At 33.3% G+C, this 16829-nt stretch overlaps 1 protein-coding gene across 16 annotated transcripts in view; it reads left to right on the top strand.

Moving 5' to 3' along the window:
- ATRX (ATRX chromatin remodeler) overlaps nucleotides 1–16829 on the top strand; it is a 249515-nt gene that overhangs the window by 185712 nt on the left and 46974 nt on the right. For all 16 annotated transcript variants that reach the window (XM_004280438.4, XM_033406900.2, XM_004280437.4 and 13 more), the window contains 3 exons: nucleotides 199–352; nucleotides 3077–3183; nucleotides 9041–9149. In XM_004280438.4, the coding sequence (XP_004280486.1) occupies nucleotides 199–352; nucleotides 3077–3183; nucleotides 9041–9149 (370 nt within the window). The remainder of the gene's footprint in view (nucleotides 1–198; nucleotides 353–3076; nucleotides 3184–9040; nucleotides 9150–16829) is intronic.

Raw genomic sequence — 16829 nt, 5'->3', positions numbered from 1 at the left:
TGTGTGTGTGTGTGTGTGTGTGTGTGTGTGTGTTGCACCCATCTCCCACATCCTTACCAATCTCTTTCTTTCTCACTCTCTCCCTGGGTTGGTTGGTCTATATGTCTTTCTCTTAATCTCTGTCTTAATCCCTCTCTGGAGTCTTTCAGCTTCTTCCCTTATTTGCCTACTTATTTATGTTTCATTTATTTTGTTTAGGTAAAGCTACTTCCTCTTCTAATCCAAGCAGCCCAGCTCCAGACTGGTACAAAGATTTTGTTACAGATGCTGATGCTGAGGTTTTAGAGCATTCTGGAAAAATGGTACTTCTCTTTGAAATTCTTCGAATGGCAGAGGAAATTGGGGATAAAGTGTAAGTTCTTTTCCTATTTTTATTATATGAACATTTTGATAACATTTTTATTGTTTAAACAATTTAAAGCAATCTATTTTGTTTTCTTCTTTTCTAAAGATGTAATTTCATGGTTAGTGTAGTGACAGCTATCTTCCTTCTTAGTCACTGTTTCTGAGTACATATTCTGGTTATTTCTTCAGTGCTGTTTTCCCCTTCTGGCTATAGTATCTTGAACTTATTTCCTTGAGCCAAGTCTCTAGTTGATGTTTGTATTTCATCACTTTCAGAATCATTTTTCAATCCATGCGGTGTGGCTTCTACCCTATTACTTTACTGAGTTTTCCCCCCTAAAGTCACTTAATGACCTTCTAATTTCCAAATCTAGTGGACACCTCTCAGACTTTATTTCACCTCTTTGACTACTCTCTTTATTATTTCTCCTTTGTTTTTTGTTCCTGTTTATTTTACTTCTAGCATTTGTGCCCCCTTTCCCTTCCCTGGATTCCAACCCCCAATCTTATCCTTCATTTTATTATTTAAAAAACATACTTTTAAAGTTTTGAACCAGACCTGCTGTTTAGGCTTTTATAAGATCCCAAGTTCTGGTCATAAAATATTTTAAAAATATAATGCTTTTAATATAACCATTTTTTTGTTAAAAAATTTAAGCACTTTAACATAAGGCTAAAATAAAACAATCTTCTATCTTAAAAAAATGTCAAATTTAGTTTCTTTAACTTTCCTGGAAAGAGGTAGCTCTGTTATATTTTCATACCACCTTTTAATATACCTCTACTCTACACTTAACACATTCTGATGTACTTGTGTCTTTTCGCTGGATAGTGAGTTGTTTGAAGACACAAACTGTTTTATTTCTTTTTAATTAACTCCTTCACCTGGCATCTAATAAGTACTCACTGTAAGTTATTTTTGTTACATATTGCCACTTATACAGAAACAAGTAGTTCAGATAAGGGGTGATGTTGGCTTGGAATGGAGTAGTAGTAGTGGAGATGAAGGGTATGTTTTGGAGTAGAAACAACAGTACTTGGTAGATTTAATGCAGGGCAGTAAGAAGGAGAGAGTAGTCAAAGATGACCCTCAGGCTTTCCCCCTAAGTGACTGGTAGATTATGGTGTTATTTACTAAAATGGAGAAGATTAAGGGAGAAGTAAGTTTATTAGAGGTAGTAAGGAGTCCTGCTCTGGCTTTGTTAAGTTTCCAAGGCCTATTAGATGTCCGTGAGAGATGTCAAGTAGAAAGTGGATATTTGAGCTCAGAGTTCCTGAAAGACCAAGAGAGATTAATGCTCTAGACATGCTTATGCTTTTTTATCTATTAACTTCTGTAGTTCAAAGTTAATTTTTATTGGATACCATACAAGAATTTTATGAGTATAGGGGAAATTTTAGTAGTCTTTTAATTTCCTAACCAGTTCAAGAATCTCTTCTACCATGTTCATCATGGATGTTCTCCTGATCTCTCCTGGGTAGAATATTTTGCATCTCAGAAGGCTCCCTATAGTTGAATACTTCAAAGTGTTAGAAAATGGATCCTTATCTTTAGTTTATACTCTTCCTATAGCTATTTCCCCCCCTGGTCTAAAATAGAATATATCTACTGCTTTTTAAAAATACTGTTATAATGATCATTTTTAGTTATTAACCCAACTGATAGGTGTTATCAACGTTAAGACTATAAAACTGCATTTCTGGAATTGTGATTACCACTATTCTTTATTTGTCCAGCATTTCATTATGGAAATTTTCAAACATAACAAAAAGTAGAAAGAATTTTTAGAGTGATTACCTATATACCTGTCTCCTAGAATCTATACTATATTCTATATTTTATCATACTTCATTTATTACATATCTATCCATCATCCATCTTATTTTCCTGATGCCTTTCAAAGTAGGTTGCAGACATCACTACTACTATTTCAATTGTCTCTTCAGATAATGGTGGGTTTATCTCTCGTCACTTTTAGCTTTTTCTTCTCAGTTGTTTTATCTGTTCTTTATATGGCATAATTTCAGTCCTGACATGGTCTTGAATATACTTCATTTTTTTAGCACTTATCTCAAAATATGGTCACAAACACTTCAGCTGAATTTTTATTAACACAGAATTATAGTGACGCTGGTTCTTGTTTATTCTGGACCCTATCTTTCCATTCCTGCAGTCTGATGGAGCAGTTTTCCAACATCCAAATAACACTATTGGTTCATATTGACTTGTGGTCAACTAAGACTTTTTTTTTTAAGAAGAACTTTTGTCAAATCAGATTCTTCTATTCCCTATTTGTGCAGCTGAAGCTTAGGCGGAAATTCATTTTTTTAGCATATGAATATCCAATTTTGCCAAGACCATTGTTAAAAATACTAATTTTTTCCATTGAATTGCTTTTGCCTATTTGTCACAAACCAATTAACTATAGTGTAGCTTTATATCGGGACTATATTCTGTTCCACTGATTTGTGTTGGTCTCCTCAGTACTACACTATTTTGATTACACTAGCTTTGTGTTGAAATCATGTAGAGTTAGGCCTCCAACGTTTTTCCTTTCAAAATTGTTTTAGCTACTCTGTGTGCTTGGCATACCCATATAAACTTTAGAATCAGCTTTTTAATTTCTACAAATTTCTAATTTTTAATTCTTTTGGATATTTACTGAGGTTTAGATTAGAATCATGTTGTTTGTGAATCTTCTAATCCATGAATACTAACTTGTCTTTTTAGCCTTGTTTTCAGCCAGTCTCTCATATCTCTGGACCTGATTGAAGATTTTCTTGAATTGGCTAGTAGGGAGAAGACAGAAGATAAAGATAAACCTCTTATTTATAAGGGTGAGTTACATTTGTATATCATAATTTTAAAAACATTCATTTAAACATATCGTATACACATTTTAACAATAGAAGAAAACAATATTACCCAGACCCACAACCCTAATATATCTATTTTTTCTGTCCTTTCTTTTTGTCCTTATCCATATAAATGTGGTGTTTGTTGCTGCAGTTGTAGCAAAATTTTTTTCGCTGTTTTTTTTAAACAGCGTTATTGAGTTATGATTCACATATCGTGCAGTTTACCCATTTAAAGTGTACAATTCAATGGTTTTTAGTACATTTTCAGAGTTGTGTAACTATCACCATAGTCAATTTTCAAACATATTAATCAACACCAAAGAAACCCTGTACCCTTTAGCTATCGCTTTGCTAACCCCCTTTCTACCTCTTTACCCCTAAGCAATCACTAATCTACTTTGTTTGTATGATTGACCTATTCTGGATCTTTCATATAAATAGAGTCATATAATATGTGGTCTTTTGTGACTGGCTTCATTCGCATAGCATGTTTTTAAGGTTCATCCAAGTTGTAGCAAGTGTCAGTGCTGTATTCCTTTTTGTGGCCTAATAATATTCCATTTCATGGATAATACCCACATTTTGATTATTCATTAATTAATAGATATTTGAGTTGTTTTCTCCTTTTGGCTATTGTGAATAGTGCTGCTATGAACATTCATATACAAGTTTTCATTTCTTTAAACATCTGTTTTTAATTCTTTTGAATATTTAGTTAGGAATGGAATTATTGGGCCATATGGCAATTCTAAGTTTAATGTATTGAGGATCCACCAAACTCTTTTCTACACTGGCTGCACTATTTTACATTCTCAAGAAGTAGTGTTCAAGGTTTCTGATTTCCCCACATCTTTACCAACACTTGTTTTTGTTGTTGTTGTTGTTGAATTATAGCCATCCTCGTGGGTGTGAAATGGTATCTCATTTTGATTTTGATTTGTATTTCTCTAATGACTAATAATGTTGACCATTTTTTCATGGCCATTTGTATATCTTTGGAAAAATGTTTATTCAGGTCCTTTGCCCATTTGTCTTTTTGTTATTGAGTTGAAAAACTTAAAAAAATTATTTTTAATTAAAAAAACTTTTTCTGCATACCAGGCCCTTATCAGATACATGCCTTATAAATATTTTCTCATTCTTTTCATTCTCTTGGTAGTATTCTTTGATGCGGAAAAGGTTTTCAGTTTGATGAAGTCCAATTTTATTTTTTTTTCTTTTGTTACTTATGCCTTTAGTGTTATATCTAAGAAACCATTGCCAAATCCAAGTCTATGACTATTTACCCCTATGTTTCCTTCAAAGAATTATATAGTTTTAGCTCTTACAGTTAGTTCTTTCATGCATTTTGAGTTAATTTTTACATTTAGTGTGAGGTAAAGGTCCAACTTCAGTCTACCAGTTGAGAAGACTGTTCTTTCCCCATTCACTGTTCATGGTACCCTTGCTAAAAATTAGTTGACCAAAGAGACAGGTTTATTTCTTGACTCTGAGTTTTATTCCATTGATCTGTATGTCATTCCTCATGCTAGTAGCAGTCTTGATTACCTTTACTTTGAACATAAGTTTTGAAAGTGTGCGTCCTCCTACTTTGTTCCTCTTCAAGATTTTTTTGGCTATTCTGGGTCCCTTGCAATTCCATATGAATTCTAGAATTAGCTTGTAAATTTTACCAAGAAGTCAGCTTGGATTCTGATAGTGATTGCACTGAATCTGTAGTTCATTTTAGGAAGTATTGCCTTCTTAACAATGTTAAGTCTTCTGATCTATGAACATGGGATGTTTTACCATTTATTTAGGTCTTTAATTTCTTTCACTGTTGTTTTATAGTTTTCAGTGTATGCATTTTGCATTTCTTATGTTAAATTTATTTTATTCTTTTTGATAGTATTGTAAATGGAATTGTGCTCTTTTAGTTTTAGATTCTTCATTGCAAATGTATAAATTAAGTTTTTCATAATAACTCATTTATTAGTTCAAATAGTGTTTTGTGGATTTTTAAAGGATTTTCCTTATACAAGATCATGTCATCTGCAGATAGAGATAATTTACTTTTTCCTTTACAATATGGATTACTTTTATTTCTTTTTCTTGACCATTTCCCTCCTTAGAACCTCTAGTATGGTGTTGAATTAAAGTGACAAAACCAGACATCCTTTTCTTTTTCCTAATCTTAGAGGGAAAGCATCTGATCTTTCACCATTCTGTATGGTGTTATTTGTATTTTTTTCATAAATATCATTTATCATGTTGTGGAAGTTCCTTGTATCAGTATTTCCAGTTTTTTGAGTGTGTTTTTCTTATCATGAATGTGTATTGAACATTGTCAAATGATTTCTTTGTGTCTACTGAGATGATCATGTGGGGGTTTTATTTTTATTAATTCGTTAGTTTTAGATTTTTTTTCAGGAATAATTTATTCTTATATACTTTAAGATGTATCCTAAGACTTTTAAACTTTTTTTTTTTTTTTTGTGGTACGCGGGCCTCTCACCGCTGTGGCCCCTCCCGTTGCGGAGCACAGGCTCCGGACGTGCAGGCTCAGCGGCCATGGCTCACGGGCCCAGCCGCTCCGCGGCACGTGGGATCCTCCCAGACTGGGGCACAAACCCGCGTCCCCTGCGTCGGCAGGCGGACTCTCAACCACTGCGCCACCAGGGAAGCCGTAAACTTTTAATATTATTTAAAAGGAAAACAATTGAAACACATCCTGTTTGTAGGAATATCATTAATAAAACTAGATCATTTATTCCAGAAATCCTTAATATTTGAATCTTGTAGGATATTACAGTCCTTAGGACATAAACAAAATTTGACTTGATGAGACATACTTACTTTTGCTGTTTTGTTTGTTTGTTTTAGTCCAAATTCTCAAAGGAGTAGATTTTTTTTTATTGAAGTATAGTTGATTTATAATATTATATTAGTTTCAGGTGTATAGCATAGTGATTCAGTATTTTTGCAGATTATACTTCATTAAAAGTTTTATAAAATAATGGCTATAATTCCCTGTGCTATACAATACCCCTGTCGCTTATTTATTTTATACATAGTAGTTGGTATCTTTTAATCCCTTATGCCTCCTTTACGCCTCCTCTCTTGCTTCTCCCCACTGGTAACCACCAGTTTGTTTTCTATATCTCTGAGTCTCTTTCTGTTTTGCGATATACCTTTGTATGTGTTATTTTTTATATTCTACATATAAGTGATATTATACAGTATCTGTCTTTCTCTCTCTGAATTATTTCACTAAGCATAATATTCCCTAGGTCCATCCATGTTGCTGAAAATGGCAGAATTTCATTCTTTTTCTTATGGCTGAGTAATATTCCTCTGTGTGTGTGTGTGTGTGTGTGTGTGCGCGCGCGCGCGCACGCGCACCACATCTTCTTTATCCATTTGTCCATTGATGGACACTTGGGCTGCTTCCATATCTTGACTACTGCTGTGTACATGTATGTGTGTACATGTATGTGTTTGAATTAGTGTTTTCAGGTTTTCTGATATATACCCAGGAGTGGAATCGCTGGATGATATGGTGGTTCTATTTTTAGTTTTTTGAGGAACCTCCATACTGTTTTCCATAGTGGTTGCACCAGTTTACATTCCCACCAACAGTATACAAAGGGTTTCCTTTTCTTCACATCCTCGCCAACATTTGTTATTTGTAGATTTTTTGATGATAGCCATTCTGGCAGGTGAGAGGTGATATCTCATTGTGAATTTGATATGCATTTCTCTAATAATTAGCTATGTTGAACATCTTTTCATGTCAGCCATCTCTTTGTCCTCTTTGGAAAAATGTCTGTTCAGGTCTTCCACCCATTTTTTGATACTGTTGTTTGTTTGTTGATATTTAGTTGTATGAACTGTGTGTATATTTTGGATATTAACCCCTTGTTGGTCATATTGTTTGCTAATATTTTCTCCCATTATGTGGGTTTTCTTTTCTTCTTGTCAGTGGTTTCCTTTGCTGTGCAAAAGCTTTTAAGTTTAACTAAGTACAATTTGTTTATTTTTGCTTTTATTTATTTTGCCTTAGGAAATAGATCCAAGAAAATATTTTTACACTTTATGTCAAAGAGTGTTCTCTTCTAGGAGTTGTATGGTTTCAGGTCTTACATTTAGGTCTTTAATCCATTTAAAGTTGATTTTTTTATACAGTGTGAGGAAATGTTCTAATCTCATTGTACGTGTAGCTGTCCAGTTTTCCCAGCCCCACTTACCAAAGAGACTGACTTTTCTCCATATATATTCTTGCTTCCCTTGTTGTAGATTAATTTACCATAGGTATGTGGATTTATTTCTGGGCTCTCTATTCTGTTCCATTGATCTATGCATCTGTTTTTCTGCCAGTACCACACTGTTTTGATTACTGTGTAGCTTTGTAGTATAGTCTGAAGTCTGAAAGGGTGATACCTCCAGTTTTGTTCTTTTTTTCCTCAGGATTGCTTTGGCAATTTGGGGTCCTGTGGTTCCATATGAATTTTAGGGATTATCTATTCTAGTTCTGTGAAAAATGTCCTGAGTATTTTGATGGGGATTGCATTAAGTCTGTAGATTGCTTTGGGTAGTATGGCCATTGGATCAGAAGAATTAACATTACTAAAATGACCATACTACCAAGAAGCATCTTTTAAACTAACGTACTGAATTTAACTAAAAAGTTTGCTGAAAGACATAAATCTCAGTGTTGTCAACTTGTTTTATATTAAGACTCTAGGGTGTGATGATATGAATTTTGCTTGGAGTGGAAGTAGTAGTATTATGTTTGCAGTTAAAGAATTAGAATGAAAAAAATGAGAATGGAAATTATGTATGATAAAATATAAAAGGGTCATAAGTACTTTATCCATTGGTGTTTTAGTATGAATGTCAGGCTTGGGTAAAATTTTACCGCACTGTGCAAATGTTGACATGTCTGATCAGTGTTTAACTTATAAAATCACAGTTCTTTACTTGTTCATACATGTTCACAAATATGTAATTGTCATGAAATAGGAACATATGCTGATATTTGTGGCTAAATCATAGAATATTTTTTGGCACATAAATAGGCATTCTGTAAATATTTGTTCAGTGAATGAATAAACGTGTTCTATGTCTCTGGTTTTTATCTGTTTAGTATCAACTTGTTGATAACAAGGTGGGAAACCTGGTCATTTATAGATTTAATTAAAAAGAAGCTTCATGAACATAATACAGCTTAATCATACTTTTGAAAGTTTTATAGGATTCTAATCAAGGAAATATTTTCAGACATTTACATGTAGATGAAATACTTTTGAAAAGTACCTTTGCTATTCAATATCTGTTGGAAGGAAATCTGTAGTGAATTTATTTGTAATATGATGAATTATCCCTTGATTTAAAAAATTTGTCTTGCTATGCAAATTGACTATATATGACCAACTTTTTTTTTTTAATTTTTAAAAAATTTTTGGCTGTGTTGGGTCTTTGTTGCTGTGCGCAGCCTTTCTCTAGTTGCAGTGAGTGGGGGCTACTCTTTATTGCAGTGCACGGGCTTCTCATTGTGGTGGCTTCTCTTGTTGCAGAGCATGGGCTCTAGGCACCCAGGCTTCAGGAGTTGTGGCTCATGGGCTCTGGAGCGCAGGCTCAGTAGTTGTGGTGCACGGGCTTAGTTTCTCTGCAGCATGTGGGATCTTCCTGGACCAGGGCTCAAACCCGTGTCCCCTGCATTGGCAGGTGGATTCTTAACCACTGTGCCACCAGGGAAGGCCTATGACCAGCTTTTAAATGGCAAGCAAGGAAGAAAATCTTTTAGTACTAGGATAACAATATATATCTCTTTTTTCTTTTCTTGTTGAATTTTCAGGTGAAGGGAAGTGGCTCCGAAACATAGACTATTACCGTTTAGATGGTTCTACAACTGCTCAATCAAGGAAAAAATGGGCTGAAGAATTTAATGATGAAACTAATGTGAGGTAGGAAGCATTTCTGAATGTATAGTTTTTAAAAAATCATTTTAAATCTACATATAGTAAAATTTACTCTTTTTAGTGTCTACTACTATAATTTTTGACAAATGCAAGATGTAGTCAAGATATAAAATGGTTTCATCACCCCTTAGGAAATTCACTTATGGAATCATACAATTTGTAGCCTTTTCAGTCTCACTTTTTTCACATGGCAAAATGCATTTGAGATTCATCCACATTGCTGCATATGTCAATAGCTTGCTCCTTTTTATTGTTGAGTAGTATTCCATTGTATGGATGTGTCCATTGTATGGATGTATGGTTTGTTTTCATTATATGGACATATTCGTTGTGTGAATGAGTAGCTTGTTTAACCATTTCCATTTGAGAGACATTGGAATTGTTTCCAGGTTTTGAAATTAAAATTGAAGGTGCTTTAAACATTCATGTATAAGTTTTGTGTGACCATAGATATTTATCCAAGTGAAATGAAAATCCAGGAGTGCAATTGCCAGGTTATATGGTAAATTTATGTTTAGCTTTGCAGGAAATTGCCAAACTGTTTTCCAAAGTGGTTGTACAATTTTGCATTCCCACCAGCAATGTTATGAGGGTTTCAGTTGTTCTGCGTCCTTGGTATTATCATATTTAAAAATAAAAAAATTTACCTATTCTAATAGGTATGTAATGGAATCTCATGTGATTTTAATTTGCATTTCCCTAATGTTAGTTGATGTCAAGAATCATTTTATGTGCTTATTGGCCATTTTTATATCATCTTTGGTGATACATCTGTTAGAGTGTCTTAAGGTTAACGAGGTATTCTTGATCTCTTTACTTACTGTAATAATTTGAATAATATACTTTAAACAACTGCAGGTAGAGGTTGTGTTATATAGGTGATGTTGCTTTTAACTATCAGCAATTACATACTTGAACTGCATTTGGAAGAGAAAAATTTATGTGTATACATACATATAAACATTTGCGCACACACATACACGTTGAAAGCATTGCCTTTAAGAAAGTGATGAAGAGATGGGGTTAGTTTAATGCAAAGATGGCTAAGATATGACTTACTAAATGTTCTAAAGTATGAAAGGTATTATATTTTGTGTGTAAAACGTGTTTTAATTCTAACAGAGTCCTGAACTACACCTGGGGTTAAAACTAGGGAAATTCCAGTTAGACCATAGGAGGAGTATATTCTTATTAGGTATTTAAAATCTGTAGAGTCTGGGAGAGCTTACAAAGGGATTGTTCGAGTACAGTAAAGTTACTTTAAAAATGATTACATAACTTTTTAAAGAATAAGTACATTTTTATATTTTGTTTGCCATGTTTTAAACAATTATCATTTGTGCATGAGTGTAAAGAAGTAATTTTATTGAGTTATCCTAGTCTAATTTGTCAAATTTAATCTAAACGTTTGGCTTGCTCAGTTTCCCAAATTTGTAAATATCGTAATAGCATATGATTTGTCCCATAATAGTCATATTTGATAACTAGTAGGGAACAGCATTGAAATGTGGATGTTGAGCTGTCAGCTTGGCTTTTTCACTAACAAATTAAGCCTCCTAAACATATGCCAGAAAGTGTCTCTGATTCAGATTCATCATGTGTGTGTATATATATATATATATATATATACACACACACACACACACATATCTCACACACACACACACACACACACACACTCCATGGATTTGAGGGGTTACTCTTGAGTAGCTAAATCTGTAAACTTGTCTGGATTAAATTCACAAATGTGAGAGATTATGTCTGTTTTTCTACCTATCTTCTGTTTTCTCATGACTCAGTAATGTTCAGAAATAGAATATAAATATAATTCTGTTCATTGTTAACCAGTTAGAAAGACACATTAAAATAAGTTTTAAGATAGTGACTTAATGTTGTCTTATGTGGCGAGGAAGCAGTTTTAACAGTCTCAGGGCCTTTTTTTTTTTAGTTTATTTTATTTAGAGTCAAAGGAACTTACAAAGACCATATAGAGAGGTACTGTGACCCTTTCACCTAATTTCTCCTAATGGTTACATCTTACCTATGATATCAAAACCAAGAAATTGGCACTGTTTCAATGTGTGTGTATATCTATGTTTTTTTTAAATCACATATGTAGAGATTCCTGTAAGCATGACTGCAGTCAAGGTACAGAAATATTCTATCACCACAGAGATTCCTCTCTTTCTGACCTTTTATAGTCATACCCATCCTGACCACCAATGTTGCCACAATCCCTAACTCCTGGCAATAACTCATTTGTTCTCCATCTTTATAATTGTCATATCAAGACTGTTATATAAATTATATCATAGTATATGTGACCATTTGAGATTGGCCTTTTTCACTCAGCATAATGCCCTTTAGTTTCGTTCAAGTTGTTGTGTATATCAGTAGTTCATTCCTTTTTACTACATAGTCGTATTCAATGGATTGGATGTACCAGCTTGTATAATACAAACTGAATGTCTACTGCAGGGCATTTTGTTCATTTCCAGGTTTGGCTATTACAAATAAAGCTGCTATGAACATTGTGTACAGGTTTTGTGTGGACCTAAGTTTTCATTTCTCTAGGATAAATGCCCAGGAGTGCAATTTCTAGTTTACATGGTAAGTGATTATTTCATTTTTTAAGAAACTACCAAACTGTTTTACAGAGTGGCTGCACCGTTTTACCTTCCCTTCAGTAAAGTGTGAGAGATCAAGTTTCTCTGCATCCTCACCAACGTTTGATTTTATCACTGTTTTTTATCTTGGCTGTTTTCATAGGTGTGTAGTGGTATCTCGTGGTCTTAATTTGCATTTCCCTGATGGCTGGTTATTTTGAACATTTTTTTCATGTGTTTATTTATCATCTGTATATGCTCTTTGGTGAAATGTTTCTTCACATCTTTTGCCCATTTTCTAACTGGATTGTTTGCTTTTTTATTGTTGAATGTTGAAAATCCTTTATATAATTTAGGTATGAGTAATTTTTCATATGTGGTTTGCAAATATTTTCTCCCAGTCTATGGGTTGTCTTTTCATTTCCTTCACAAGGTCTTTCACAGAGCAAAACTTTTTAATTTTGGTGAAATCTAGTTTGTCAGTTTTTGTTTTAGTCATGCTTTTGTTGTCAAGTCTAAGAATTGTTCCCTAAGCCCTAGGTCCTGAAGATTTTCTCCTGTTATTTTCTAAAAGGTTTATGGCTTTACGTTTTATATTTAAGTATAAGGTGCATTTTAAATTAATTTTTGTATAAGATGTGAGATTTCGGTTGAGTTCACTTTTCTTTTTCTTTCTTTTTTTTTTTGCCTGTGGCTGTCCAATTGCTCCAGCACCATTTGTTGAAAAAGCCATCCTTTCTCTACCAAATTGCTTTTGCATTTTTGTGAAAAATCATTTGGCTATACTTCTGTGGGACTATTTTTTGGTTCTAGTCCATTGGTCCATATATCTGTCCTTCTGCCATTACCACATAGTCTTGATTATTGTAGCTATGTAATAGGCCTTAGTATCAAGCCAATATCTCCCACTTTATTCTACTTTTTCCAAGTTGTTTTAGCTAGTCTAATATCTTTGCCTTTATATATAAATTTTAGAATCCTCTTGTCTAATCTATAAAAATCTTGCAAGAATTATTAGAAATTGCATTACTCCTGTCATCAATTTGGGGAGAATTGATATCTTTACTATATTGAGTCTCCCATGAACATAGTATCTCTGTTTATGTAGATCTTTGATGTTTTTAATCACTGTTTTGTAATTTTCAGCATGTAAGTCATGTATATGTTTTGTTAGATTTACACTTAAATATTTCATTTTTTGGGAATTGTAAGTGATATTGTATTTTTAATTTTACTTTTCACATGTTCGTTGGTAGTATGTAGAAATGCAGTTGATTTTTGTGTTGATGTTTTACCTGTGATCTTGCTGAACTCATTTATTTGTTCTAGGAGTTTGTTTTATAGATTCCTTGAGATTTTCTAATAGATCATTATGTCATCTGCAAGTAAGGATAGTTTTATTTCTTCCTTTCCGATCTGAATGTAGTTTGTTTCCTTTTCTTGCCTTGTTGCACTGGCTAGAACTCCAGTAACATGTTGAATAGCAGTGATGAGAGTGGACATCCTTGCCTTCTTGATCTTAAGAGAAGAGCATTCAGTGTTGATAACTGTGATATAGCTGTAGATTTTTTGTAGATACTCTTTATTAAGTTGAAGTTCCCTGCTATTCATCTCTATTCCTAGTTTGCTAAGAGTTTTTACTATGAATGGATGTATAATTTTGTCACATGCTTTTTCTTTCTCATTTAATTTGATAAATATTTTTTTTCCTTTAGCCTGTTAACATGGTATATTACATAGCTTGATTTTCAAGCTGAACAGCCTTGCATCCCTGGAATAAAACCCATTTGGTCATGATGTATAATTCTTTTTACATAGTGCTGGCTTCTATTTGCTAATATTTTGTTGGGGAATATTTATGAGATATTGGTCTGTATCCAGTTGTTTTTATACTTTGTCTAATTTTGGTATCAGGATGGTATTGGCCTCATAAAATGTGTTGAGAAGTGTTCCCCCTTCTGTTTTCTGAAAGAGATGTGTAGAGTTTGTGTTAATTAATCTTAAATTTTTGGTAGAATTTGCCAGTGAAACTTTCAGGCCTTGGAAATTTCTTTTTTTGTGAGTTTTTAAATCATTAATTCAATTTCCTTAATTGTTATAGGACTATTCAAATTATCTATTTCATATTGAATGAGTTGTGATAGTTTGTGCTTTTTGAGGAATTGGTTCATTTCAAATTTATGTATAGAACTGCTCATAGCACTCCCTTATTATCCTTTTTTTTTTTTTTTTTTGGCGGTATGCGGGCCTCTCACTGTTGTGGCCTCTCCCGTTGCGGAGCACAGGCTCCGGACGCGCAGGCTCAGTGTCCATGGCTCACGAGCCCAGCCGCTCCGCGGCATGTGGGATCTTCCCAGACCGGGGCATGAACCCGTGTCCCCTGCATCGGCAGGCAGACTCTCAACCACTGCGCCACCAGGGAAGCCCCCCTTATTATCCTTTTGATGGCTTTAGGATCTATAGTGATAGCTTCTGTTTCATTCATGGTATTGGTAATTGTGTATTCTCTTGTTTTTGTCAGTCTTGCTAGAGATTTGTCAATTTTATTCATCTTTTCAAAGAACCAGCTTTTTATTTAATTGATTTTCTCTATTTTTTCTTTCTGTTTTCAGTTTCATCTTGTTTTGACTTAGTTTGCTCGTTTTCTACTTCCTTGAGGTGGAACCTCAAATTACTCATTTAAGACTTTTCCTCTTTTCTAATATAAGCATTTAGTGTTGTAAATTTCCCTTTCAGCACTGCTTTAGCTGGCATACAAATTTTGATGTGTTTTATTTTCATTTCCGTTCAGTTCAGTGTATTTTTTCTTTTGAGACTTCTATTTTGAGTCATAGCTAGAAGTATAGTGTTTAATTTCCAAGCATTTGGAGATTTCTATTATTTTTCTGTTACTGATTTCTAGTTTGATTCAGTTCTGTTCAGAGAATATACTCTATGATTTCAGTTTTTAACTTTGTTATTTTTTGTTTAATGGATCAAGATATAGAACATCTTGGTATATCATACATGGGCCCTTGAAAACAATGTATTTTTTGCAGTTGTTGACCAGAGTTTCCTATAAATGTTGATCAGATCCTGTTATTTAATGGGGTTGTTGTATTCTTCTTTATGTCCAGTTGGTTATTGATTTTTGAGAGAGGAGGTTTGAAACCTCCAACTATAATTGTGGATTTGTCTGTTTCTCAAGGTTTTTACTTCTCATATTTTCAGCTCTGTTGTTTACTGTATACACATTTATGTCCCTCACTATTACTTATAATTTTCTTTGGTCTGAAACATACTTTATTTCATGCTAATATAGCCACTCCTTTATTTTGATTGATGTTTACTTGTTATATCTTTTTTCATCCTTTTACTTTCAACCTACCTATTTTGTTATATTTGAAGTGAGTTTCTTGTAGACAGCGTATGGTTGCATTATTTTTTTTTTTTACCCATTCTGTTAATCTCTTTCTTTTAAATGGTGCATATAGACCATTTACAATTTTTTTTACTGAGGTATAATTGGCATATAACATTATATTAGTTTCAGGTGTACAACCATGTACATTTAATACAGAGCCTGAGGCTGCCATTTTAGTTTTTGTTCAGTTTGTTCTATTTCATTCTGTTTTCTTTTGCTTCTGATTTCTTTTCCTACCCTTCCTGTGGGTTACTTTTACAATTTCTGGAATTCCATTTTGATTCCTCTATAATGTTTTTTAGTGTATCTTTGTATAACTTTTATAGTGGTTGTTCTAAGTATTATACGTACATAACTGATCATAGTCTACTGGTGTCATCATTTTACCATTTTGATTGAAGTGTAGAAACCTTTGCTCCTTTTTTTCCCCTTTATAATTATCTTAAATGTTTTCTTTACATAAATAGATTAGGAACCATAATAATTTTTTCTTCACCCATCAAATATAATTTAGAAAACTTAAGAGAAGGAAAATCTATTTTATTCACTCATAATTTTTGTTCTTTTCATTTTTGTTTCCTCCTTCCTAATGTTTCATATTTCTTTTATAATTTCCTTTTTAAAAAAAAGAAGAGAACTTCCTTTAGCCATTCTTTTAGGGCAGATCTACTGGCAACAAATTTTCTGAGTACCCTTATTTGACAATTTGTTGATTTTCCCATCATTTTTGAAGAATATCTTAACTGGGTATAGAATTCTGCGTTGGCAGTTCTCTTCTTTTAGCACTTGAAAAATGTGCCACTTCCTCCTAGCCTCCATGATTTCTTAAAACTGGCTATTTTTACAAGTTTGGCTTTTTTATATTCTACATGTAAGTGATACCATAAAATCCTTGTCTTTGTCTCACTTATCTCACTTAGCATAATGTACTCATGGTTTATCTGTTGTCACACATGGCAAGATATCCTTCTTGGCTGAATAATATTCCATTGTATATATATCCCACATCTTTTTCATTCATTCATCCACTGATGGGCACTTAGGTTGTTTTGGTATCTTGGCTGTTGTGAATAATGCTGCAGTAAACACGACTGTGCAGATATTTCTTTGACATCCTGTATTAATTTCTTTTGCGTATATACCCAGAAGTGGAATTGCTGGATAATGTGGTAGTTCTATTTTTAATTTTTTGAGGAACCTCCATGTTGTTTTCCATAGTGGCTGAACCAATTAATGATACAGAGAATATTTTATTATAATCATCAAACTTGCTAAGAGGCTAGAACTTAATTTATCCAACCACTAAAAAGAAATAATTATGTAACCTCGGAATTTAGTTGTCACTACAATGGCAATCATATTACAATATATAAATGTATGAAATTAACATGTTGTATACCTTAATTTTACACAAAGTTATTATGTCAGATATATTTTAATTTTTTAAAAACCTGCTGTTTTTCAAATTGGCTTTTTCTCCTGTCATTAAGATCCTGTTTCTCTCTCACTTCTTTCAAGAGTTTTTCTTTATCTTAGATTTTAGAAGTTTGACTGTGGTGTGTCCTGGCATGGATTTCTTTGGTTTTACGTTGTGTTTCATTCAGCTTCTTAAATTTCTACATTTGTGTTTCTTGCTAAATTTTGGTAATTTTCAGC

This window comes from Orcinus orca, chromosome X, assembly GCF_937001465.1.
Source record: "Orcinus orca chromosome X, mOrcOrc1.1, whole genome shotgun sequence".
Lineage (NCBI taxonomy): Eukaryota > Metazoa > Chordata > Mammalia > Artiodactyla > Delphinidae > Orcinus > Orcinus orca.
Note: the sequence above shows the minus strand (reverse complement) of the source record. Positions and strands in the feature narration are given on the sequence as shown.